General features: G+C 35.1%; 1 protein-coding gene across 1 annotated transcript in view; it reads right to left on the bottom strand.

Moving 5' to 3' along the window:
• The window catches only part of LOC129247859 (serine/threonine-protein kinase D3), a 28,742-nt gene extending 17,292 nt beyond the window's left edge, over positions 1–11,450 (bottom strand). Inside the window, exons 1-2 of the mRNA XM_054887220.1 lie at positions 10,628–11,450; positions 1–479 (exon numbers count right to left, since the gene is read on the bottom strand). The exon at positions 1–479 is cut by the window's left edge and continues 61 nt beyond it. Of these exons, the coding sequence (XP_054743195.1) occupies positions 1–65 (65 nt within the window). The 5' untranslated portion in view covers positions 66–479; positions 10,628–11,450. The remainder of the gene's footprint in view (positions 480–10,627) is intronic.
• Positions 11,451–26,193: the final 14,743 nt, after the last annotated feature.

Here is a 26,193-nt window from a genome sequence, read left to right as displayed (position 1 = left end):
GCCACTGAAACAGCATCGCGCAAACTGCCAAATTGAAAGAGGAATGTCACTTCCGGGCCTTCCATAATAATGGGTACTCCAGCTACACCCCCACTGCCACCGACACCAAAATTGGAGGGGTTGTTGTGGTTGTTGCTGTTAATGAAGTTCTGTCTGAAGTGCGCCAGTGCAGCTGTTTGTATTTTCACCGTAAATGTTTTTGGGTTGATTGCCTTCACAATGCAATGGCTAGTCACTTATGCAGGTTGGTAGGTGGGCCTGTTGCGTAGCGAGTCTCAATGGACGGTTGGTCGTTTTGAGTGGCTAAGTGGATGGCTTGGTTTAGCGGCCCAAAAGGCCTATTCTAATGGAGGTTTGTTCGCAGATTATACGCTGGTAGTTGTTCCACTCCCCTTGTAAGCAGTTTTGTTTTCTTTCTATTTAGTCACTGTTTATTGTTGTCTTGTTAAATATTTACTTCGCTTGATTTATGAATTTTACTAAAAGGAAAGGAAAATACATGGTTTTTACATTAGTTACATAGTAGCATAAAAAAGGCTAGCAAAAGGCTACCAAAAAGGATGATTAGTTATGAAGTTCTAATAAATATAAGAACCAAAATGAGCAATTATGCTTAATATGAAAGGTTGAAAAGCTATAAGAACGAAGTAGATCAGAAAGCACAATGCACAAGTACGTACTCAGCGAATGCCACATACTTTAAATGAGCAAACTAATATTCATGGATTCTGTAGTTATAGATTTTCTGAATGGCACAGCAAGGCTTAAGGGCTTCGGGCGTTTGTTTGAATATTACTCGTATCACGGGCCTAAATATTTATGATTAAAATCAATAACCACTTAAGTCAAAAATAAGACTTCGAAAAAGTTCACTTTATTGATCTGTAAATAAAATGGACACTTATATGTTAAGTGAATATATTTTTACCCATAACTTAAAAAAAATATTAGGGAGCTATAAATCAAAAATATAAACATTTGCTAGTATAATAAATTAGCATATGTAACTAAAATCTTCCCTAAATCAACTTGGCGGTTATTGCTTGTGACCACAGATATATATGTTGATGCTATAATCTGCGGTTAGCCACTTTAACCTAATAAAACCTAATAGTAACATAATTCATATAAAACAACAAGTAACTCATGTGAATTGCGTGTTTCTCGTACTCTCCCATCCTGGGAGTGTAGATGTCCCAGTCATGATTTTGGTGAACAGTGTACAGGCCCCTTTTTGGAGAGAATCGGATTACCGTCAACTTGCTTTATGGTTTTTTATCGCTCGCCGTAGTTCGATTACGATTTTCTTCGCTTTTGAAAAGGTATGACCCGCTTATAGCTCTAACTCACATTTTCAGTGCAACTACCCTGCAAGAATTGGATGATGGAAATTAACCCATAGAAAGTTTTTTTACTAACACACATTTAAATAAGCAAACGCTTTCAATATTTTTACTTTATATAAAAATTAGTACATAAAGGATCATAATGCCCTTTTTTTACTTCTAGTGTTGCATTTCTTATTATATTGTTCTGTTTAGCTTAGAAGCCCATACATATCTTCAGCAATTCTGACTAATAGCTCCACTGTAAGATTGCTCATTTACAAAAAAAAATATATATATGGGGCATTCTTCGCCAACCGGACACCCCCATCTGCCTAGAACAGTTTTTATAAAAAAAATTTTTCCCTATGCCGAAATAAAAGCTTATGTCATGTACTTTAATTTTTCACGTGGCACTTTTTAAATACTAAAAAGCCATTCCTTCCAAATCTCAAACAAAAAGGAAGTGATTATTAAAAGATTTTCCAATTCTCCAGAAGAAAAAAAAGTTTTACTGTGAAAAAAATCCTGTATTATGAAAAAAAAATTCCAATTTCAGCAATTTCCTTCAATATTTATATTCAGCAGCGAACCCAGAAACCCCCGAGCATCATGTTTGAGGAGAATTCATATATATATATGTAATTGGCACGTACACCTTTTTTGGGTGTTGGCCGAGCTCCTCCTCATATTTGTGGTGTGCGTCTTGTTGTTGCTCCACAAATGCAACCGATTCCGAACGGCAGATATTTGTTATGAGGAGCTTTTCCATGGCAGAAATACACTAGGAGGTTTGCCATTGCCTGCCGAGGGGGGACCGCTATTAGAAAAAACTTAGTACAATAAGATCATGGTACAACAAAGATTATAAGTGGAATAAAAATAACAAGATGCACATTAATACTCTAAAACAAGTGGAAAGAGTAACAAGACAATGTGTTCCCTTGCAGTCCTATACCGCGCATTAACAGTTTGAATAATAGTCAAAATGTTGTATGACGTATGAAATCTTACGAAAATAAAACAAAATAATATATTTGTTCGGTTTTTCATTTATTTATGGTAGATATTTCCATCAAGTTTGATTAACCAGTTGCTACTAATACCTGTAATTCCATAAATTGTGATTTGTCCTATGTGATGAATATTTGCTTCAACTCTGACTACAAAAAAGCATTAGAGAGGGCAGTGTAGTTGTTTGTTTAATTTGTTGTTAAAATCCTTCCTTCCTAGAAGAAGGTGCAAAAACCACACGTATGTAAACGTCTACGTCAACTTTTTCACATTTGCATTGAGAATGTAATAGAAACTTTGCTTTGAGTATTCTCGAATATTTCCATCAACAGTGACCATCACTTCCTCGGTCAAATAACTGGCTATGTTCTTAGAGGGTAGTAGTTAGTGTCGTCTCAAATACCGTTTAGCTTTAGCAATGCTTGTCACTTGGTGGCGAGATCCATTATTGAAAAAAATCGTTACTCGAAGTATTCTGTGAACACTTTTAATTGTACACTGATTTGGAAAACAATTTTCGACATTCAATAAACCTTTGCATAATGAAGGCCATACAACACTGAGATATGACTTATTTAACTAATTGTCATATTTCAAAGTTTCTCTATATTGAAACCAAGGGTCTTAAAGGAAAATACAATGTACCCAATATAAATGAATTTGAAGTCGTTTCACTCAATTGAATCACATTAAATAGTTTATTAATGTTACTTAAGTAGTTCACATGGTGTGTGGTTATTTCTATGGCCTACAGAAGGTCAATCTTCTAATATTTGATTGGCTATGACCATTTGCAACATAGTTCATGGACTAGAGTTTATTGAACACATGGTCTTGCTCATACTCACACGGTTGATCGAAAATTCCGCCATGCGAATAAAACACGTAAATTCCAATCTCCGGCTGGCAGCTGACTAACGGGCTGCCGGTAAGCAAATTGTAAAGCTAAGTATTAGTCATACATACATATACATAGGAAAGCACGTATGTATGTGTAACACACATATGGACGGGTGTTTGCATGTTCTTTTATTTAAGAGCGTCTTAGCTGCTTTGGGAAACGATTTTTTTTTTCGTATAGGTAATTCCGTTTTGAAAAATTGCCAGTAAGTTTCTCAAGTGAGTTGCACATTTCAATTTCTCGTTCTCCGAATCATATACTCATATTATTTTGTTGTGAGCATGATTTCATACACATGGCTATTTTGACCACAGACAATGTGTAGATAGATACGATTTTGAGCAACTTTCTTGTGGACTACAATGTACATATGTATTAGGAATGCCAATCCCGGGATCTCAGTGTCGTTCAATTTGTAAAACAAAAAAAAAAAAATTAATTGTTTAACTCATTTTAACTTTAAAAAATATGCATTTTGTTCATAAATCTAAATTTAGGAGAAACTATTTAAAAAAATTATTATGCGATAATTTTAAGAATTCTTAGTTTTTATTGTTTTGCCTTAAATAAACTATATTCTATACTCCAATTTATTTTCAATTTTCGTCAAAATGATATGTGTTAAAAGGCTCATAATTTTTATAAAAAATTTAAACTTATTGAATATTTACTGAATTTAAGCATGCTTCAGGATTAGATTAAAAATATCATTAAGTCCCGGAATAAAAAAATAGTCGCTAATATTGGCATCCGTGGTATGTACATACATGCATACAAACATATGTATGTGTGTCGTATAGGTATGCATATTAATGGACAAGCATGGGCTAAGCCACAAAGATACAATTTGTTTGCACATGCATTTAAATATGTATGTATGTGTGTAGTGGACCATGGCTTCTAAGTAATACTTGAAAGTTAAGTAAGTTTAATGTTCTTGTTTTTGCTGAAAGTAGTGTGTTTGACATTAGGGAGTTGTGATTCTAGTAAAGAAAAATAAAATTCATTTTTAATATAGCTTATGTAGACCGAGAAGTGTATGTTAGTTTGGGAAAAGATTATTTACACACTCTACAGGGTGCAAAGTTAATTATCCAAATTTGGTTTTGAATAACTTTTTCACTTAACAAAAAAAAATTCCTATGAGAAATGAAAATCTTTATATTTCCACGCGCTCCATTGCTTGCCTGTTTGTATACTGCGGCTGTATAGTTCACAAGTGTCCAATAAGATTGATGTGCGACGTCATTTGCAAAGATTATTAGTGTCCTGATAGAGTAATTCATTTTGCGTCACCTTGTATATCAATTGAGAACGTGCGATAGGTGAAGTAGAAAGTTCTGAAGTTTTCCGCTAGATGACTTCAGTGAGCCGTATCTCACGCATTTTATATTGCATCAGGTGGTGCTGTACGGCAATTTAAAGCTGACTTTATGCTTAAAAAAAGTTCTTGGACAGTACTATGTTTGATGAAGTCAGTGTGGATGACAGCATTACAATATAAAGGTAAAATATAGGAAATTTAATATATTCTTTAGTAAGGGTACCACTATGCCCAAGGTGAAAAGCCGGAGCTGGTGGCCAAAAAAGTGTGTTGTTTATGAACTTAATACAGTATCGAATTGAAAGCCATGATTCAAATTATTCTATTCTAGTTGTCGAAAATGTTGATGAAAATCATCGAGGCAGACCGCCATGTGAGCGCTTATTCCATTGCCCAGGGATTGAGCACCGCGTTGTTATCAAATTTTAGAAGAAATGCCATTGTTCTTAAGAATAATGGACCTTCATGTACTTATATATTTAGATACAAGAGGCTTGTGAAGTCTACCTCTGTCCGGGCTACCCAGTGATGGCAGTGAGTGAACAAAATATCAAAAAGTCGAAAAATTAGTAGTGATCGAGTGAAAAATTAAGTCAAAGCATATAACGGAATAGAACTGGAGATAAGCAAAGAACGAATAGGAAAAGTTTTATAAAAAAAATGCATATGTCAAAAATTAATGCGCATTGCGAGTTTGCAGAAATTAACCACAAGGCCCACAGTCCAGCTCCGACTCTCAGTGACCTTTTCCTTTTTTTAAATTAAAAAAGTAGTCGCGGGAGCGAAGATTTCTGTGCGAAAATATTTTTTCAGTGACATAAAGGAATTATATTCTCCATGTGAAAAGTGTATTTCCCTTGAGGGGGCCAACATTAAAAAATTAAAAATATCGCACCCAATTTTCCGTTTATTAAGTGGCTTAGACCAAAAATTTTTCAGTCGCCCCACAAGTTTTACTTTTTGGATTTTCTTTTATTCATAGTTCCTGAGGTTAATAGCGTGGTACGAGTAGAAAAACAACCGTCGTCATGGTACATAGGCCCACTATAGATACACACACACACCCCCGCAGTAAACACTTCTGAGGAAGGGACAAAATAATATACTTATACTGACTTTCGAAGTCCGTTGACAGAGTTTTTCTTCAAGTTCCTGATGTGCATCTTGATGGTGATGATTATTAATGGACTTGCAGTTTAATATTAATTTCGAATGGCAGATGGTCTCTATGGTCCCTGGTAACGCAGATGCTGAAATCAAAAGAGAAATGGAAAGCAGTACAAAAGTTTGCAGCAAGGATTGTTATAAAACTCCGAAACATAGAATGGGGTCGCAAAGCGGAGGTTTGACGAATGCGACCGAGCTAGACCATTTAACAGATGCCTTATCCAAGGGAGCTATATTAAATCACATCTGCTGTGGGGGTGACTGTACTTAATCAAGACGAAAACAAACAGGTGACAAGTCGATATCGAGCAACGATATTACAAATTTCCATTGGTCTCAAAGTATTAATGGAGGCTACTGATAGCGTACAACTAAGAAGGGAATACAGGTGCTTGGTGTGTCTAAAAAGCAAAAAACGCGGCTTCACCTTGATGAAATGCTTGTACCAGTCCCAGGGTAGAATCAGCTGAGAGGAAGGGGACAGTGTTAGTGGGAGTATGCCCCCCATACCACTCGTGTGACGGCATCTTTGATGATATTCTGCACGAATCATAGCTACATAATAAATCTTCATCAAGATGGGCATGATACATGCCGCAAAAGCTAGGACATACGATAAGGAGACTTCTTGAAGTGCCCGAGTACATTATGTGCACATCTGCTAGAGATTTACTACCTGAATACTCACCACCAGACGTTAGAATGACAATCCGTATGAGATCTACAAAGACGTAGACTTAGTGTGACTCCGCTGGCTAGGGTATGTCAAATGGCTACAAACCCAACCCGATGCGGTGCCGGCTAATAATGGCAGAAATAGAGGAAGACCACTTCTGTATTGGAAACACTAAGTAGAGCAGAGCTTGACTTCGCGCGCCCTTTTGTGTACCTTAATAAGCTATTACATTAGGAGATGAAGTGGGTTAATTAAAAGATGAACCTCGGTAAGAACTTATTAGAGCTAAGTTGCTCATACTGAAAAGCAAAAACAAAAAAAAAACAATAAATTTGCACCATCTTGCTCGACCTTGGCTTCAACCTCTTTCTATTGTTAAAAGTTTAAAGGATTTTAAAAGCAGTAGCGAACTTAACACCAAAGTCAAACTGCGAAGGAATTCAAAAAGTAGACAAAAATTCAAAAAGGACAAGCAAAGAGTTGGAGAGACGAGAAGCCACATTGAGGAAAATATATTATACAGAATAACAAAATAAGAGCAAGTAAAAAAGTAAGTTAACCGTAAAAATTATCATGCAAGCAACTTTCTAAATTTTTAAGTAGGTGTATCGATGGGTAATGTGATGTTGTTGTTGGTACTTTTCTGATGATGCTATTCTAGAAAGGCAAAACCAGAGCAACGAGACATGGTGCTTATAATTACACAAGAATACATACAGAGTATTTGTGTAAGTGCACGATTCAGTTTTCAATTGAATTGCTGTCTCATTGGCGAAGCAGGCATTTCGTAAATGCTGGCAACTTCTGCAACAACCGCAGACACTGACTCGGAGTTGAAGCTGTGGTTTTACTTTTGCCGGTAGCAGTTGGTTTGTGGGTAGGTTAGTTGGTTGGTAAGTTAAAGAGTTAAAAGGTACAAGCGGAATATATGAAGTATATACACATACATATATAATATATGTATGTATGTATATATTATAGAAAAAATTCATTTACAACTGCAAAGGGGCACACTGTTGACAGCAATTGCAATTAAAATACCTTCAAGTGTTGTGTTACAATGTTTTTTTGTTCGAGTATGCAACTCCTCTCCTTCGCATTCGAGTGTCTGCGTATGGCGGCTGTTGGCTTTATGTGGAAAGCATAAAAATTCCAGTCAGCTTATAAACCGTGAAAAGTTTGCACATAAATAGCAAAAATGGAAGGAGAATATAGTAAAAAAATATTATATAAAAAGTAACAAAATATGATAATGGTGCTGTAAAGAATTTTTGCAGAAATGAAGATGGATTTTGCGCTATAAAAATAAGAGATACAAAGGCACAAAATTTCCCAAGTTATTCTAACTTTAATAAAAGCAACCAGTTCAACGATTTTCTATTTCTGCGCAAACATTATTTCGTCGAAAGCGAACCAGTTTGTTTGTGACTAGATGGTCACCAGTTCAGAAGCAACATAATAAAGTTATCCTGTTAAGATGCTGACCCAATGCATGCTTACTTCGAAAAGCATGCTTTCCTGTCAAAAATGAAAGGAAATGTACTGTAATGTATGAAAGTTGGCTAGATGATAGCTTTGCCTCACTATCTTGCAGCGTTTTAAAGTTGCGAATAACTCAATACTCTATTTGACAGCGCTTTGTCGGTCTTTGGTATTTCAATTCGACACTTCGCTTCCTTTTATTCAGACAGCACTCAATTGTCCATAGAAGTTATCACAGTATAGCAAAGCAAGACATGTAAGCAACTCAATTCACAACTCAGAAATGTGCCTGCGTAAAAAGCACATCACTTCCTTTATACACCGCCCACCCATTTTAATCTGGTTTAGCGAGTTCAGAGGTTCGCCTCTCTGAACATATTTACTTAAAGTTTCATAACCTAACCTAGCTATGACGCCGCAAATTCATTTCCGCCGTCTTATTTTCCTCAACACAGGCAAGATAAATTAGTTAAAATATCGACCATATTCTGCAAATGGAACCATATTAAAAAATACCAGTGAACATTAAACACCAGACAGACATTAAACGGCGTGCATCGAGAGTCTCTTACCACATTCCTAAGCTCTCGATCCCTGAATGCCGTGACTGGAGTCTAAACATCACTCATCGCAGACGAAGAGCTTCAGCTGCCTCGTGATAGCTTCGTTACTTTGGCACAATACCCTTCTGGATATTGTAGCAGATAAAACTCCTCGACCCCAATATACTCATCATGCATCAAATAATATGGCATGGGGAACTATTGCCAAAAATTTGTTTCTTATTTAATTTTAATAATTTTTTTATGTAAACATTCCACAAAAGCCATAAAAATCCGAGCTTTTACTTTTTATTTTCATAAAATTTTAACTTTTTCATCGTTGGATAAAAAAAATATTACAATAAAACGTGTCCTTGAGCTATAGTTACTTAGCGCAGTATAACTGGAGCAGATTTAGACAATGGGATTGGCCCACCAGCAGCTACTCGAAGCCTGCCAATCATTACTGGCTTAAAAACTCACAGCTTTTTGAAGGTGGTTTTCACGCCCGATAGTGATCGCTAGCAAAGAAAAGCTTGTTCAGAATCCGCGTGTACTGGTAACTACAGTCGAATAAGCCCCTTATGTATACTAACTAGTTTCAATGTAGTAAGAGAGCTGTTGCTTGCCTTCAGCCCAACTTGGCTGTCAACTTCTGGAACTCCACCTGCCCTTAACGACGCAATTCACAGCTTTCGTTATTATGTTTACCTCTACTTAGAGTACCGAATCACACTTTCCCAGTGAAAATTACGTAAGGCTAGAATCCTTCAAGGAGGATTTTCAAGCTGCTGTGTATGTAATGTATACGTTAAGTCCGGGATCCGTATTGCTCACAAATTGTATTATCACAGATAAGAATCGGCATTGGGGCAAAATAATTAACGTTCGAAAAGTTTTACAGAACTTTCTTCTTTGCAACAGGTAGTAATACACCTGTGAACATATATATATTATATATATTCCACTGCATATGCATTTACATAATGTACATATATGAAACCTAAGTTTGCTGTGTTACGTCTTTGCCCCTGCATAGTTCATTATTACATCATTAGCAATAATCGCCGTCCCATAAATCTCTCGTTTCTTTCGACTACTCTTCCTTGTAATGTTTGTGCCCCACATATTTAATATAACAGTCATGATAAAAGACCTATAAAGTATGACTTTCTCTATTGCCTTTTAAGCCAATGTTGATTTCGAAACTAACAAAGCCCTATGCTACATCAAAATCACACTTTTAAGTGTCAGCAGTGAGCTCCATAGGTGGAAGGACCCGACTGCATTGGCTGTTTGCTTGGCTTATTCGAGTTGACTATCAGTCTTTACTGCTTACACCAAAGATGTCGATGTCATCGGCATACGCCAGAGATTCTATGCTCTTATAAAATGGGACTCTTGAAAATTAAGTGTACTATCTAGTATCGGTTTAAATAAATCATACGATTGCTTCTCTGAGCGAAACCCATTTGATATCGCAGATATTCTTCTCAATTCAGAGTGAGTGATGGTGTTTTTCAGTGGTACCAGATTCAGGCATACCGGCAGACAAACAATTCCTTTTATTGCTGTCGAAAGCAGAATTAAAACTGATAAAGAGTTGGCGGGTACTGATAAAAATGTGAAGTGTATTGCCGATTGCTAGATCTAAAGCCGTTGTAATAAAGTCAAGTTATAAAGACTGGTTCCATATTGTTTTTGCACATTTTGAGATTGTGAATTACTTTCGCTCGTCAGGCATGCATTCATCAGAGCACAGGAGTTGATACATGCACCTTAGCAGCTTTTCGTCGCCTTACTTAAATGGCTTCGTCAGAAGTCTGTTAATTACCATTTACCCCTTCTTTCATATTAATTAATAATTAATAAAAATAATACTAGGATATTTTGGATGATCTATTTTCAGCTAAATTGAGCAATTCATTTAGAAAGGTTCATTTTCTAACTGGTACCAGTTACATGGATATATGGATAAATATATAGCATATTTCACTGCTTGTCACTTTGATGACAGATTCTGTGTGCCAATGAAATGATTAGCGTGAGACCAATAACTATCGTTGTTAACCGAATCGAAAAAATGTCATAGTTACAACATAGGCCGAGACGGGACAATGTGGGCGAACGGTAGAGGTAGAGGATGGTTGATGGACATATAAACTTAAGCTAGCTTGGTAATTGCTTATTACTTACTTGTTGTTGTTGTTGTTTGCTATTATGCTTTGGGCCTTTCTGCTGCTTTCCTCTTATTGCCACTTCTATTCTTCTCTTCGCCGTCTTCAATCCTGTCAGCTGCTGGGAACTACTGCTTTTGTTGTTGTTATTTTTACTGTTGAATTTTCTGTTGTTTTTACCACCGCTTAGCCGAACTTTTTATTTTATTTTCTTCTAGTTTATATAACACCAGCCGCCGCGCCCGTATGAATAAAGCCAATCGTTATTTCTTTGGATTATTTTGCTGCTATTGGCCTTTAAAGTGGCTTTTATACATACCGCCTCTGCCGTTTTAATATTATAGTATTTTTCACTTTTTATTTCCACCTTATATAATATGTATGTATGTACATATTATGCTTGGCTGATTTTTTTCATTTTGAGTTAATTTCTTTTCCTTTGTCCATTAAAAATGTCGCATATCGTCATTGCACTATTTCAAAGCCATCGATGTGCGTAAATATTTACATTCTATTCCTGGCGTCTACGGCAAAGTGCTGCTAGGTAGTAGTTGCGGCGTCTAGAAGTGCATTCAAACATGGAAATAGTGAAGTGCGCAAACACAAAGACACAAGTTTACATATTATTATAACATACAAGTAGGTGTGTATGTGTGTTAGGTGATGTGCTTGAGCGCGTTAATACACAGTTATTTCTTTCACTACTTTTTCTTCATTCTAAGCTTTCACTTTATTTTCACAGTAATTTTTATTAATTAGTTTTCATGTAAAGAAGTTGAATTTTTCAAAAACACTTGATTTTAGAATAAAAAACACTATCAAAATAGAATTTCTTCACATACTCTTAACGTACTATGCCTTAAATTAAATGATTTTCCGCCTAAGCGTTATTGAGTAAGCCAAGTTAAGCGGCAGTATTGCTAAGCTCAGTAATGTGTAAAAGCAACCGCACAGCTCCACAACGTTCGGATGTATGACGAGTGCTTGTCTGCTTGGCCTGAAGTTTACTTTAGCAGTCAGCACCAGCTAACTATACCTAACACCAATTTCAAGCACTTCGGTCGGCTGGTATATGCAGCCGAGAGTAGCAGACAAGACAAGTTAAAAAGTACAACAAATACAATGAAATAAACTAACAGCTTGAAAACTCGTTTTACCACAAAACAGAAAAAGATCAACTAGTTTTAAAGTGTAGTATGGACGAGAAGCAGCAGAAGAAAGATTTGGAATTATATATGTATGTATGTACAGGTATTTCTATTGATGTATTGAGGTGTCTGCATGTGAAATTTGTACTAGTATATATTTTGAATTATTTACGAGACTTAAAGAATCTCTAGCTGGAGTTGGAAAATAATTCCAAGCTTGGCTCGTATGAAAAAATGTTTTTTGAAAATAGGAACGGAAGTAATACTTTTTTTAAATTTGTTTTTAAAAGTCTTTGTGTCTATGTGCAACCTCTCTTCTTATTAATTAAAATTAATCTCATTAATTAAAAATTAGAAAATATGCCTATATTGTTTGTGAGAAAATTCAAACTATAACCATTTAGTTTGAAAAAAATATATATACTTATCTATATATATTATATAAAAAGGAAACAAAAATCTGAGATTAAAACCAAATAAAGTAGATACAATTTTAAAATTTAAACTAATTTTTATTGTACCAAAAATGTATTATACTTCATTTGTGGGTGAGTAGTTATAAATTTAAGCAAAACCATTATTTTGATGTAAAAAAGATAAAAAAAGTAAGTAGGTAAAAACAAAAAAAATTTTTATACAAAAATGCAAAAAAAGAATTAAAATGAATCGTTCCTTATTTGTGGTAGAGAAAATTAAAAGCAATAACCATTATTTTGATGTAAAAAGTAAAAAACTTAAGTAACCAAACAAAAAAAAAAGTTAAAAATCTGAGGTTAAAACTAAATAAAGTAAGTAAAAACTTAAAATTTAAACTAATTTTTATTATTATATATTTTTTGTGAGCGAGAAGTTATAAATTTATAATTTTATAAAAAAATTAAGTAGAGAAAGAGAAAAGTGAAAATGTGAGCAATAATCATTATTTTGATGTTCAAAATGATTAATAAAAATTACGTAGGTAAAAAAATAAAAATTAAGCAAAATTTTATGCCACAAAAAAATAAACGAATTAAAACAAATCGTTAATTATTCGTGAGCTAGAAAAATACAAATTTAAGCCATAACCATTATTCTGAGGTAAAAAAGATAAAAAAATAAATAGGTAAAAATATGCACCAATTTTTATTATATGTTACAAAAACAAAAAAATTAAATTAAAATTAATCATTTATTATTCGAGGAAGAGAAAATTTTAAGCAATAACAATTATTTTTATTTATTTTAATAAGCAAAAAACTAAGAAATCCAAGCAATAAACAAGCGATGATTTTTTAAAAATTGAGTATGTTTTTAATTAAAAATTAAACAAATTTCATAAGTCTCAGTCACAATCATATCCGCGCATAACATATTAAAAATTACAAAAACCAATTAGGTATTTTTAGTAAAAGTATTAGCTTATCGGCATTTTCTCTTTGTTGGCGGCACAGTTTACCGGTATAGAGATGACTCGCAGCACAGAACAATTTCTCACCAACCACAGTCGCTGTAGGAGCAGATGCTATTTCGAAACAATTAAAAACAAAAAATTGGGCTTTGATACGAATATTCAAAAAAGGCTACAAAAACTGAAACTAAAAAAAAAAAATTGTAAGAAATGATAGTGTGGCCACAGTGGGATGATTAATTCATACCTATAGCAAAAATGGAAAATGAATGGCAGATGCTTTTTGTAAGAAAATTTTTGAGTTTGCCTTGAAAAACTGTGTAATGAGCAGCTAAAGCGAACGCTATTTGGAATTTGTGCTTTTCTCTTCAAGGCGATAAAAACGTCTTGCATATCCATACCTTACATAAGAAATACTCCAATGTTTACTCCACATGAAAATTACTAAACTCTTGATTTCTGTTATATTTTTTAAGAAATTCAGCTTGTTTTGGAGAGTGGACATAAATTGTACGAGGTTAAAAATTTGCTTCTTATTTTCTCTTAAAATATCTTATCTCATTATCTCTTCTTTAAGAATACATATAATATTTTCCCATGAAGGATTTTTTATTTATTTATTTATTTATTTTAAAAATTGACCTAAAGAGTAAATCTTATAAGCTAATTGTAACATAAAGCGATAGCGTCGAGGCCTTACCCTTAAACTGTGTATATGGAGTACTTTTGTATTGTGTCTTAAATTCTATGGTATAGGCTGGTTATTTTAAGGAATTTGGTTATTAAAGATATTGAGTCGGAGCGGTGTGTAGTGGGTAATGAAGGAGGATATGGGGTATGGTACATCTTACATCCGGGTTGCACGTGCACGTAGTTGGGTTGATGTTGATGAAGGATTTTATTCTCCAGCTATTTCTTAGAAACGTTCGATTATCTAATAGTTTCACACACTCTAAATACCTTTACCATGCACTGCTACTGAATTATACACCAACTGTTTTTTGTATGAAAGTACCACAAATTGTAAACTTAATCCAAAACAGCCTGTATGATTATGTTATGGAAACTAAATCATTGAAAGTCGCAGAGAATTTAAAATAAACTAATTATGTTCTACTATATTTACTTTCCAGGTATATCCTTTAACATCCATGGCGCAGCCTTGAACCACCGAGGCTGCTAGCAAATAAATAATACAAAAATGGCAAGACAAAAGTGTTCATACATACATACATGTATACGTAAAGCTAACAAATGAATTCAGTATATGACAGAAGTACTTGCATACATACATATATGTACGTATGTATATGTACATCCAACCATTCATATATGTATATGTGTACATGTAAGTACACATATTCCTTCTACCACTTTGGTAGGTAGGAGAAGCAAGTGAGCTGAAATGACGCCAACAAAAAATTTCTACAAGCATTTGCTACTTATTTGTTACCTATAGCCGTTAACTCGCTTTCATACTTAGCTTAAATATACTTGTATGTGTATGTAGATAACCAATGTGTAGCAGAACTTAAGCATTTGTTAAGTCGTCGTTAGATGTAAATTAAACCGCAGTGCTGTGAGGTTCACATAACTTTGTTGGCTGGTCTACCGGTCGCCTGGCAAAGCAATCGTGCATGCACTTGTGTGTGTGCTGCTTAGTTTCTCAGCTCTCTTTTACTCTTGATACTACTACTGCGCACTTCTGATGGCTGAGTTTTACTGCAACTACATACTAAGAACTGGTCTGTTCCCTTATTCTCAGGCTGAAACCTGTAGAACAGTCAAATAACAAAATTTCTCTCTGAAGCTAGAGTATTAGAGTAGCCATAAAAAAGGTAAGAGAATGAAAAAAACCAATGTTCGAGACATGAAATAAATGCCAAAATATATTAGTTTACAGAACTGTCACATTTCTGTAATTTCTCATATCAGGTATTATACTATGATCATTTGTGTTTCTATAGGTCAAAATGAGAAATATGGATTATCTAAAAAAGACGTAAGCCAGAAAGAGGAATGAATTCTACTATAATATATTTTATATTAAATATTTTGTTTTAAATATAATAAAAGTGTAGAGCCGTCGTGACGGAAAAATCGCGCCTTTTCGATAAAAAATATTGTTGTTGTATTTATATATCAAGATAGAGATAAATCAGGATATTAACACCTACGGAAATATGGCAATTTATAGGAAGTGGGCATATTTGTTGTTGGATAATCATCGTAATAACATTTTTTACTAATCCTTATCACAGAATTCAAATTAAAAATTCTTGCTAAATTTTTACTATACATGGCTAAATTTTGTATAAAACGCAGGCGTATATTGAAAATATTATAATAAAATGTAGATAGTACAGAGAGTGTCTAAAACATATTAAAACCATTTAAACATTTTTTGGTAACAGGTGATGCTTTAAGTTTGATTTCAGTTCTATTTTTTTTGTTTGGTTGCCACATCTGTGACTTGGGTATATCTACCCCTGCACGTGATTTCGATTTTTTACAGTTTTAAAAATGGACTTTTCAATGAGCTTGCATTAAATTTTGTGTTAAAAATGCATTCGATGATGCGAAAACCTTAGAAATGTTTGGAAACTGTTTCGGTAATGATACTCTGAAAACAGCATGACCGCTTCAGAAGAGAGCCTAAGTCCATCGAGGATTACGAACATAGTGGCAGGTCGTCGACATTGAAAACTGATGAAAACATCAGTAATGTGAAGAAAAATTGACCCTCAGGGAGCTGGTTGAGGACTTAAAAATTGCTTATGAATCCGTTCAGGACATTGTAGTTAATGATTTGGGTTTGCGCCGCTTGCTGCAAAGTTAGTCCCAAGGGGTCTGAACTTCATGCAAAAATGGAAGCGCGTTGATATCTCCAAAGATATGATTTCCAAGGCTGAATCCGACCCAGCATTCATCAAACATATCATTACTGCAGACGAGATATGGATTTATAAGTGCGTCGTACTCTAAAGACAATCCAGACATCAGGCGAGTGAGTGGAGGGCTCCGAATGAGCCAACACCAAAAAAAATACTGAAAAGCCGAATACCTGAAATATGTTCTATCCAAGGTTAGAGTTATTATCCTTTTTCGCTCAGGTCTTAGGTACATAACACCAACTATATTTCAGAGAATGAGGGCGGAAGAGATAAGAGCATGCGGACAAGGTCCAAGTCAATATATTTTTAGGTATTTTGAGAAATGTTAAAAAAAAAAACGCTTGAATAAAAGGCTTGTTAAAATATGGCGGACATGAACTTCAAATAAAAGAGAACAGTTTTTGGTGAAAGCATATCAAGAGGAGCCCAAGAGAAAATTTATATATAATTTTTATTCCAAGGAGCTAACAGGGAATAAAGGGGTGCTTTCAAAGAGCCGAACTCTGTCTGCCTCCTTGGATATTTAAATATACTAGTCTTCAAAACTACCACTCGAATTTGCTTGGCTACTTGAACGTACATACGTAGTTTAGAGTCATAAATACGCTTAATTTCATCAACGTGTGGAGTTCATAATCGAGAATATTTTTGCCACTGAGTTTCGTATTCGCTTGTTCATTCCTATAACTTTTCTCCGCAGCCGTCAGTACCGCGCAACTGTTAATCAAGGCTAGATACCATATACGCATATTTATTCCAGGTGGGTAAAAAAAACTACCGCCGCTGGCCTAAGAGACCTATGCTAGGTGGTTACGTGAGTTTTCTTAAAAAAGTATTTCTTATTATATACCTATATAATTGGCGCGTACACCCGTTTTGGGTGTTTGGCCGAGCTCCTCCTTCTATTTGTGGAGTGCGTTTTGATGTTGTTCCACAAATGGAGGGACCTACAGTGTTAAACCGATTCCGAACGGCAGATATTTTTTATGAGGAGCTTTTTCATGGCAGAAATACACTCGGAGGTTTGCCATTGTCTGCCCGGGGGCGACCGCTATTAGAAAACACTTTTTTTTCATTTTGGTGTTCCACCGAGATTCGAACCTACGGTCTCTCTGAATTCTGAATGGTAGTCACGCACGAACGAATTCGGAAACGGCGGCCGCCATATCTTTCTTATTACTTTAATTTAAAATGTTTCTTAGCGATGCTAATATTGCGCGGTGGCTGGAAGGACATCTGTCTGATAACGTGGGGTCTGATTTGGGGCTTGTTCATGTAATGGAAGAAAGTTGTACGTCTGATTATGTTGTGGGTAATAGAAAAATTCTCCAGCACTACTAAAGTAACGGCAGTACTGAAGAAGGGCAAGCGGTTCGCAAAAACTCTTCAACTTGTACTTAAATAAAGGAACGCAAAACAAATATGTTCAAATGCAAATCACCAATAGCCTTACATGCATAAAGTTGAGTTTTCGCTGTCGTGAAAAGCTATAAATATAGACCTTGCAATTTTATTTTATTTTAGAAGACTTATTTATTTGTTTTATAGAACATTTAATTCTTTTTACATTTATTGTTTATTGAACTGTAGAAAACATATATAAAGAAGTTCCTATTCACAATGATCATTTGTTTGTGTCTCATTTTCCAAGTATGCTGGTTTTTAAGCTCAAAATAAGATTAGTGTCAAATAATGGAAAAAATAATAATTTTTTCGTGTATGAATAAAAATGATAAGTGTGCATGTATTTATGAGCTTTAATTTTATTTTTTTTAGATTTTTCTTCACATGATTTTGCAACAAGACAAATATCGGGCTAAACCATTTCTTTTATGGAATTTTTGGGAATAATAAAGAACGCAACAAAATTGAATAAAATACAGTCTAAGCCTGTAAAACTTGTATGCATCTTTGTTTTACTTTTCTATATTCAGGTACGGATATTTTTTCTACAACATTTTTTTGTATTAATTAAATTTGTTTTTTGTATTCTGTCTGTACTTAAAATTCATAATAAACCTTTTAAAAATATTTGAATTTATTTAAAACGTGACATTGATTTATGTGTTAAGGGCATATTTCATGTGAAATATCGCTCGCCTTTTCAACCCTTAAAAGTCACCCAATGGTGGCATGAGAGTAGAGGAAATTTGGTATTTCCTGGTTACATTTTTCATTTCCTCTTTTATTAAACATTTTTAAATCCCGATGAATTTGTGCACTGGTTTGGGTACAGATTTGCAAAGGAGAAGCTTGTTGTCCGTTGAGAGGGGGGATATACGGTTTAACAGCCAATACATGTTTCAAAAACAATATTCCTAGGGTAAAGATGTGTGTTCTCCACGTAAGCCGTTTATCCAAATGAATGTCTAGGTATTTCGCAGTACCACATTGCGGGATTGAGGTAAGGTTTGAGTTGATTTGTGGATTTATTTTCGTTCACTTTCAAGTCCTAACTCCGGAGCCATTTTGAGATTTTATTTGCAATGATTTGGAGCTCTGTGGGATTTGCTGCTGTCACCATAATAGTAGCCTCATCGGCAACCACCATTTGAGGTTGGCGGTTCGTGTGTATAAATTAAGTACAGGGTTGGATCTAATATGCTGCCTTGGGGCACCCTAGCTTTAATTTGTTGGAGATTGGAGAACTCATTTTCGTAATTTACGTAGATCTGTAGTTGGCTAAAATACGATTTAAGGAGCAAATATGCATTTAGATGTAATTCGTTTTTTTTTAAGAGTAGACCTTGGTGTTACACTCAGTTGAAAGCTTGTGATATGGTGATACGTCTGCTGAACAATAACAACCTTTAAACGTTAAAGGAAAACTTTTTCAAAAACTTTTCACAGAACTGGTAGAATACTGATAGGACGATAAGATTTCACTTCATCGCCTAGTTTTCCCGGTTTGAGCACCACTTTAATTTCTGTCTCCTTTAATCGAGCTGGGAAGATATTTCTGGATAAGCAGGCATTGAACAAATGAGTGATAAAATTATAGAGTTCAGGATCTGATGCCTTGTGATTTTTTAGTTTTTTAATGGTGCTAATTATTTCACTTTCAGTGAATTTCCTTATCGGCAATTCTATTTGGTGGTGCTCTTTTAGAAAGGCAGCTACAGTAGTGTCAAAATAAGGATCAGCTTAAGTATCGGGAGTTCAACAAAGGATCAATTAAGAAATATTGAGGTTTTCGCCCAGAAGCCATCTATTTTACGAAATGGCGGTCAGTACTCTATAGTAGTGCTTACGTTTTTGTTAATCTTCCACAAGGAGTAATTGGTTAAATGTGTTGTGACACCATTTGAAGTAGCAGTTCAATTAAAAATCAAACAGGTTGCCAATGAAAAGTTTTAAATACAAGAAACAATATGAAGTTTTTCGCAACGAAAGTTTGGGAATATTTTCCTTTTTCATCGTCAGAAAATTTCTAAAATTATCCTTAACCACCAAGGTAAGCGTGAAATAAATAGAAATTGACTATTACGTCCATATGTAATGTATCATCGTAAATGTATCACAGTGGCTTCTGAAGCTTTTCGAACGAATGCTAGTCAGTGAAAGTTTGCTCAAATAAGTTTGGGTGCTATGCTAACAAACACAACTGCCGCATCTGGGGGACGGAAAACCTTCATGTGATTCTCAATTGGCCAATGCATTCACAGGGAGTTACACTTTTATGCCGATTTTAGAGTGTTAGCATGACTGGCCCGTTTTTTCGAAAATGTTGCAGGGAAAGCCGCTTTGGTTACAAATCCATGATTCCAAAAGTGTTATTTAGCACACATAGTTTTTTACTCCTAAATATCTTTCTTTATTTCGTATATATAAGTAGCTTAAAGTTTAAGCTTAGCGATAACGCGGCTAAAGAACAACAAAGACGCGGGCGCCGACGGTCTGCCGGCTGAGCTATTCAAACATGACGGTGAGGAGCTGGTAAGTGCATGCATCAGCTACTATGCAAAATATGGTCGAATGAAAGTATGCCTGCCTATTGGAATTTAAGTGTGCTCTGCCCAATCCATAAGAAGGGTGATCCTGCAATCTGTGCTAATTACCGCGGGATTAGTTTTCTAAATATCGCCTTTAAGGTTCTAGCGAGCGTATTGTGTGAAAGGCTGAAGCCCTCCATCAACCAACTGGTTGGACCTTATCAGTGTGGCTTTAGACCTGAAAAGTTTACCATCGACCAAATATTCACCATACGCCAAATCTTGGAAAAGGCCCATGAAAGGAGAATCGACACACACCATCTTTTCGTCGATTTCAAAGCTGCATTTGACAGTACGAAAAGGAGTTACCTGTATGCGCGATGTCTGAAACTAATACGGCTATGCAAGATGACGTTGCTCAATACCAGTAGCGCCATCAGAATTGGGAAGGACCTCTCCAAGCCGTTTGATACCAAATGAGGTTTCAGACAGGTTGACTCGCTGTCGTGTAATTTCTTTAACCTGATCTTGGCGAAGATCGTGCGAGCCGCAGAACTTTATCGCTCAGCGACGCTTGGAGTGTTTGAGAGAAAGATTCTGTGGAAGATTTTTTGACCTTTGCACATTGGCATCGGCGAATATCGCAGCGAATAAAGATCCAGCGGCTACGCTGGCTGGGTCATGTTGTCCGAATGGATAAAAACGCTCCGGCTCTGAAAGTATTCGATGCGGTACCAGTTGGTGGTAGCAGAGGAAGAGGAAGACCTCCTCTGCGTTGGAAAGATCAGGTGGAGAAGGACTTGGCTTCTTATGGTGTGTTCAACTGGTGCCGGTTAGCACGAGAAAGAAACGACTGGCGCGCTTTGTTAAACTCGGTCGAAATCGCGTAAGCAGCTATCGCGCCAATTAAGAAGAAGACGTCGCTTTGATATCTTTTGAGTTCTTTACTATAAAGTGAGGCTCCTTTGTTTGATTTAAAGTAACTTTATGCGCGCGATAGTTCCAAACGGTAGGATCGTTTAATGCTGACTGACTTAAAACTATAATATTATGTGAATGTGGAGAAAGGGCTGCATAAAAAAAAAAATTAATAAATAAAATAAAGAACAATAACGCCACGTGGTGATGGCTTCATTTGAAAATGTCCGTTTACTCTAATAGACGGAGGCGTACTATGATAAAATAAGGCTACCCGATTGTCAAATTTCCCTGAATACCTCGCAGTACATCTCAACATTAAAGCCGCCAAGGTTAACTATTTTCAATAATATGCAGAATAATTACAAAAAGCTTATTTTATTTAAAGCTTGAATCGCCGTGACTATTTATACACGACCATGTTTTAGATAAGAGTAACTAAAATTAAGTGTTTACGTATGTGCGGTTAGAAAATAGTCACAGGTTGGTTGAGTTTTAAAAGCGTGTAACCAACGTGTAAGTATGCATGGGTGAATGGGTGTATGGGTGTATGGGTGTATGGGCGCATAGTTGAGCGCACAGAGTTCTGCAAGTGCAAAGGTCAACAGCAATCCGAGGATATGCTGCAGGTTAAATTAGATTCCGTGTGACGCGAGCGCAGTGCTTTATGGCTTACAACTACCATCCCAGTAAGATAATATTTCATAGGCCATATTAATAAATACACCTACTGTTAGAGATGCTAATGCACTTAAATATTTGTAAAATTACTAGTGAGCTAAGATATGTTAGACACTGCTGAACCGTTATGTAAATTTATCAACCGCTGCTATGTCTACCTTTTTGCTGAACCCAGTATGGAGCTTCTTAAGAGAATTTTTTAGATTTTGCGTTAATGTGAGTGCATAAATCTTTTGAAGGTCAAGGCCAAATTTTATTAGTATCATAAAAAAAAATCATCAACCATACAAATAAGTAAGAATTAGTTTAGAGTCAAACGTGTTCCCAGAAATGCCCGTCTCTGAACACGTCTATTTATTTTTTATATGTTTCGGCATTAACATAGTAATATTTTGAAAGCATTTGGAGTACAAAAACATATTTGTATTGTATTATCCTCATTGGACAGTACTCCATTTTTGTGTGTCCAAATTTACAGAATTTCAATAGTAACGACACCCACCATCCACAGTTTTGGTACGCTCTTGTAAGTAAATAAATTATACGTTTTCTCGACTTCCTCTAACCAAGTTCAAGCAGGCCTTAATAAGATCGTAATAGTGGATAGTTGTGGACCAAATATGCTTTACATTCTCCTTAATGTGAAGATCAAGCCTTCGGAATGACTTTGTGGTGGTAACTGAATCAGACTTCATTGCTTGGGAGATATTACACCCCATTATTCAAGCCCTACAAGGTGCACCATTAAACTGGACCTTCCAGGAAAGCATACAGTGTATAAGTTCGTATTAAATCAGCAAAGTTCTGTAGCTTATTGGAAGCCTATAGGTGATGTAGTAACAAACAAACACATTGTGTTTGGAGAGTCAAATATTTCTTCTTATGTAAATGTTATATAATATAAGAGTAACGATACTGGAGCACTATAGAAACATTACATATGCTCCAAATGTCAGTAACCATCAGCTTTTTTTTGAATACATTATTTATTTATTCATTTGGTAAATCTGGAAATATATGGTTCTTTACAAACTACATAGAACTACCAGTATTTGTAACAATTATATATATAGTAAAGGGTGATCATATTGGAGGTACATTTTTTGACAAATCACGCGTGACTGTTCCGAAACTAAATACATAATTTGTTTCAGTATTCATTGATATTTCATCATGTAAAAACTTACGCCTCGATAACGTCTACAAATCGTACAACTGTATTTTGAAAATCGACGTTCTGCGCTCAGGCCAACTTATGGCGTTTGGTGATGAGACTAATTTCTGGCTTAATGTCAATAAGCAAAATCGCCGTATTTGAGCTGAAAGGCAAGCCGAAGCCATTCAAGAACAGCCATTACATCCATTGAAAACAAGCGTTTGGTGCGGCGTATGACCTGGAGGAATTATCGGTCCATATTTCTTTTCAAACACGTGGCTGGCGCCAATGCAACAGTGAATAGCGAACGCTATCGCGCCATGATAAAAAATCGTTTTGATACCGGATATTGAAGTCCGCGATCTCTACAACATTTGGTTCCAACAAGAGGGCGCTACTTGACATGCAGCCCGTGAAACAATGGATTTACTGCGTCGCTGTTTCCCGGAGCAATTTATATCTCGGCTCGGACCAGTGGATTATTGGCCTGCAAGATCGTGTGATATCACACTTTCAGACTTTTATTTGTGGATTTATGTAAAGCATGTATGTATGTATGTGGATGTATGGAGGCATCGGAAGTTAACATTACTAAAGTTATTCACGAGATACTCACTGAAGTCCTCCAGCGAGTCATTCAAAATTGCTGTTTACGGATGGCCATATTGCGGAGCAGTTGCGGCCAACATTTGAAAGGGACTATCTTTAAAAAATAAATGTCATGAATGATTCTATACAAATATAATGAAGACTGCGCAATTAATTTGATTTTTCGTTCTTTTATTCAAATTTAAATTCCGATACCCCTAAATTGTTCACCCTTTAGATACGTAAGAATATCGACACTATTTAAAAAATGTATTAATTGATAACTTGAATTTATAATTAGATAGCGATAAATCCAAAGTCGAAGAACTTGAAATATGGTTAAACTCATTCAATATTCTAATTATAAGTGTTTTCGGGACATAACAGTTCTAACGCGCTCTTGGAAGCGTAAATCATTACTCTGAAGATGTTTCTGAGGTATGTGAAAATGAATGCACTCTAAGAGTAAAGGCGAGTCACCTGTGCCATTTATAATATCGAAAACAAAATATAGTGAAAATATGCTACTTCTACTTTCTACCTCTCGTTTAAACTAGATGTACCAAATAAAAATTTTTTGCTTCACTGGAGAAATGCTAAATATGTATAGCAATAGCGCAACGCATTGTTGTAAAATGGAAGTTTATAATGTGCCGAAGAAATGTATGCGAACGAAAGGTGTTAGTCGCGCGCCCCTTCATTGAGTTCTCGAAGGTCTAAATATTTGTTTTTTATTTATGCTTAATTCTTACTTTTTAGTTAGCAAATCATTTAAATCAGCAAATTTTTTTGAAACTCAAACACAACGATTTAACTCGGAGCTATCTGATTTTTGCTAGCCTAACAGAAAATGTTACATTAACAGTGACAACCGTAAAGGTAAATGCAATTATTTTTTATAAGATACTTTTAGGCGCACTCAGAGCCGTAACTAAGCAAACGAGCGATAAAACATGAATGAAGCTTTATTCTATCATAAATATGTATGTATACTTTATTTTTTTAAGGAGTAAATAATACTCTTATTATTTGAGGATAATAAATTTGCATAACACTAGTTTACACCAAAAATGGTCCTCGACCAAAAGGCGTTTTTTAAACTAATTTGAGGTCGCTGAAACCAAAAATGAATTTTATTTTTTTTTCAAAGAACGGTTTCCGAGTTTTTGGGGAAATAGTGCAGTTATTACCTGCAATCTGCCATTTCTTTGAAGTGCATAAATTTCGAAAGACACACATATAACCTATATGGATATATATAATTCGTGTCAATGGAAGTCGTAGTTTTCGCAAAACAGCTGTTGAAAATAAAAAAAGGCATTTTTGACGTTTTTTACTAAATTATTAAAGTTTATTAACTTTTTATGGAACAACAAATTTTTTTATATCGACATAAGATGGGTTTTCTGAAAGACAATTTTGTCACCTACATTTTAAGCCTAAGTTTGTCTGAATCGACGAAAAATTGTAGAAGTTATGAACCATAAAGTCAACACGTGTGATTTTGCAGCTTTTGGTCAAAAATACGCTTTTACTCTCAAATTTCTTCTTTTATGTTGCACGGAATCTTCACGAAGTTGCATCCAGCAGTAGTCGCTCATCATTCCTTGATCCCAAAAGCCGTCATAACGCTTTTCAATCGTAGCAATATCTTGATGAAATCGCTCGCCTTGCTCATCACTTTCAGCCCCCAAATTCGGAGGAAAAAAATCCAAATGACAGTGAAGTAGGTGCATTTTTAACGACATGCGAGCACCTCTTAACAAAAACAAAGTTAATTGTAAATTTTCCTATTTCTTTATCTGTGGACCGACGAATATACCCGCTTTGATTTTCTCTGTTAACAATCTTGGGAACTTGGTTTTCAAGTATTTAAGGGCTGTGTTTTCCGGTCTTTTTGCCAAAGCTTTCACAAAATTCTTCATTAGTCCTCTGTCATCGTGCACAAATTTATACTTGCAGAAATATGGCGCCACCGAAAAATATACACAGACGTACAATGTTCATACTTAACTCTTATTTAGCTGGAATTGGTACAATGGGCAAATAAGCCTATTCTGCGACATACATATATATATATATATATATTATACAATATATATATATATTTATTTATTTGTATGAAATAAATATTGTTTTTAATTATAGTAAGCCTAAGAACAGTTATTTTGCGTGACTCAATACGCAGGCTGGCATGATTTACTTTTGTTCGAAACCGTATTGTAAACATCAAAAGGATATACGACAGACGATGAAATTGTCTTCATTCACATAATACGTTATAACTTCTACAATTTTTCGTCGATTCAGACAAACTTATTCTTAAAATGTAGGTGACAAAATTGTCTTTCAGAAAACCCATCTTATGTCGATATAAAAAAATTTATTGTTCCAGAAAAAGTTAATAAACTTTGATAATTTAGTAAAAAACGTCAAAAATGCCTTTTTTTTACTTTCAACAGCTGTTTTGCGAAAACTACGACTTCCATTGACACGAATTATATATTGCCACTTCAAAAAAATGGCACGCACTATTTTCGAGATTGCAGGTAATAACTGCACTATTTCCCCAAAAAACAGGTTTTTTGGGAATATCTCGGAAACCGTTCTTTGAAAAAAAAAAAAATCATTTTTGGTTACAGCGACCTCAAATTAGTCTAAAAAACGCTTTTTGGTCGAGGACCATTTTTGAAAGTGAAAATTCGTAAACTAGTGTAATAAGTTAAACTGTAAAAAAAAACAAGAACAAATACAGATCAGCTGTTGGTGATTTAATAAATGAAACTAACAGAGATTTTAGCTTTACTACTGTATATGTGCCTATAACTTTCCGAAACCATTATTTTTCTTTTTGCTCTTTATCCGATAAGACATGGAGGGC

The sequence above is a fragment of the Anastrepha obliqua genome, chromosome 1 (assembly GCF_027943255.1).
Source record: "Anastrepha obliqua isolate idAnaObli1 chromosome 1, idAnaObli1_1.0, whole genome shotgun sequence".
Taxonomy (NCBI): Eukaryota; Metazoa; Arthropoda; class Insecta; order Diptera; family Tephritidae; genus Anastrepha; species Anastrepha obliqua.
The sequence above is the reverse complement of the archived record's forward strand: the minus strand, read 5'-3'. Positions and strand labels throughout refer to the sequence as shown.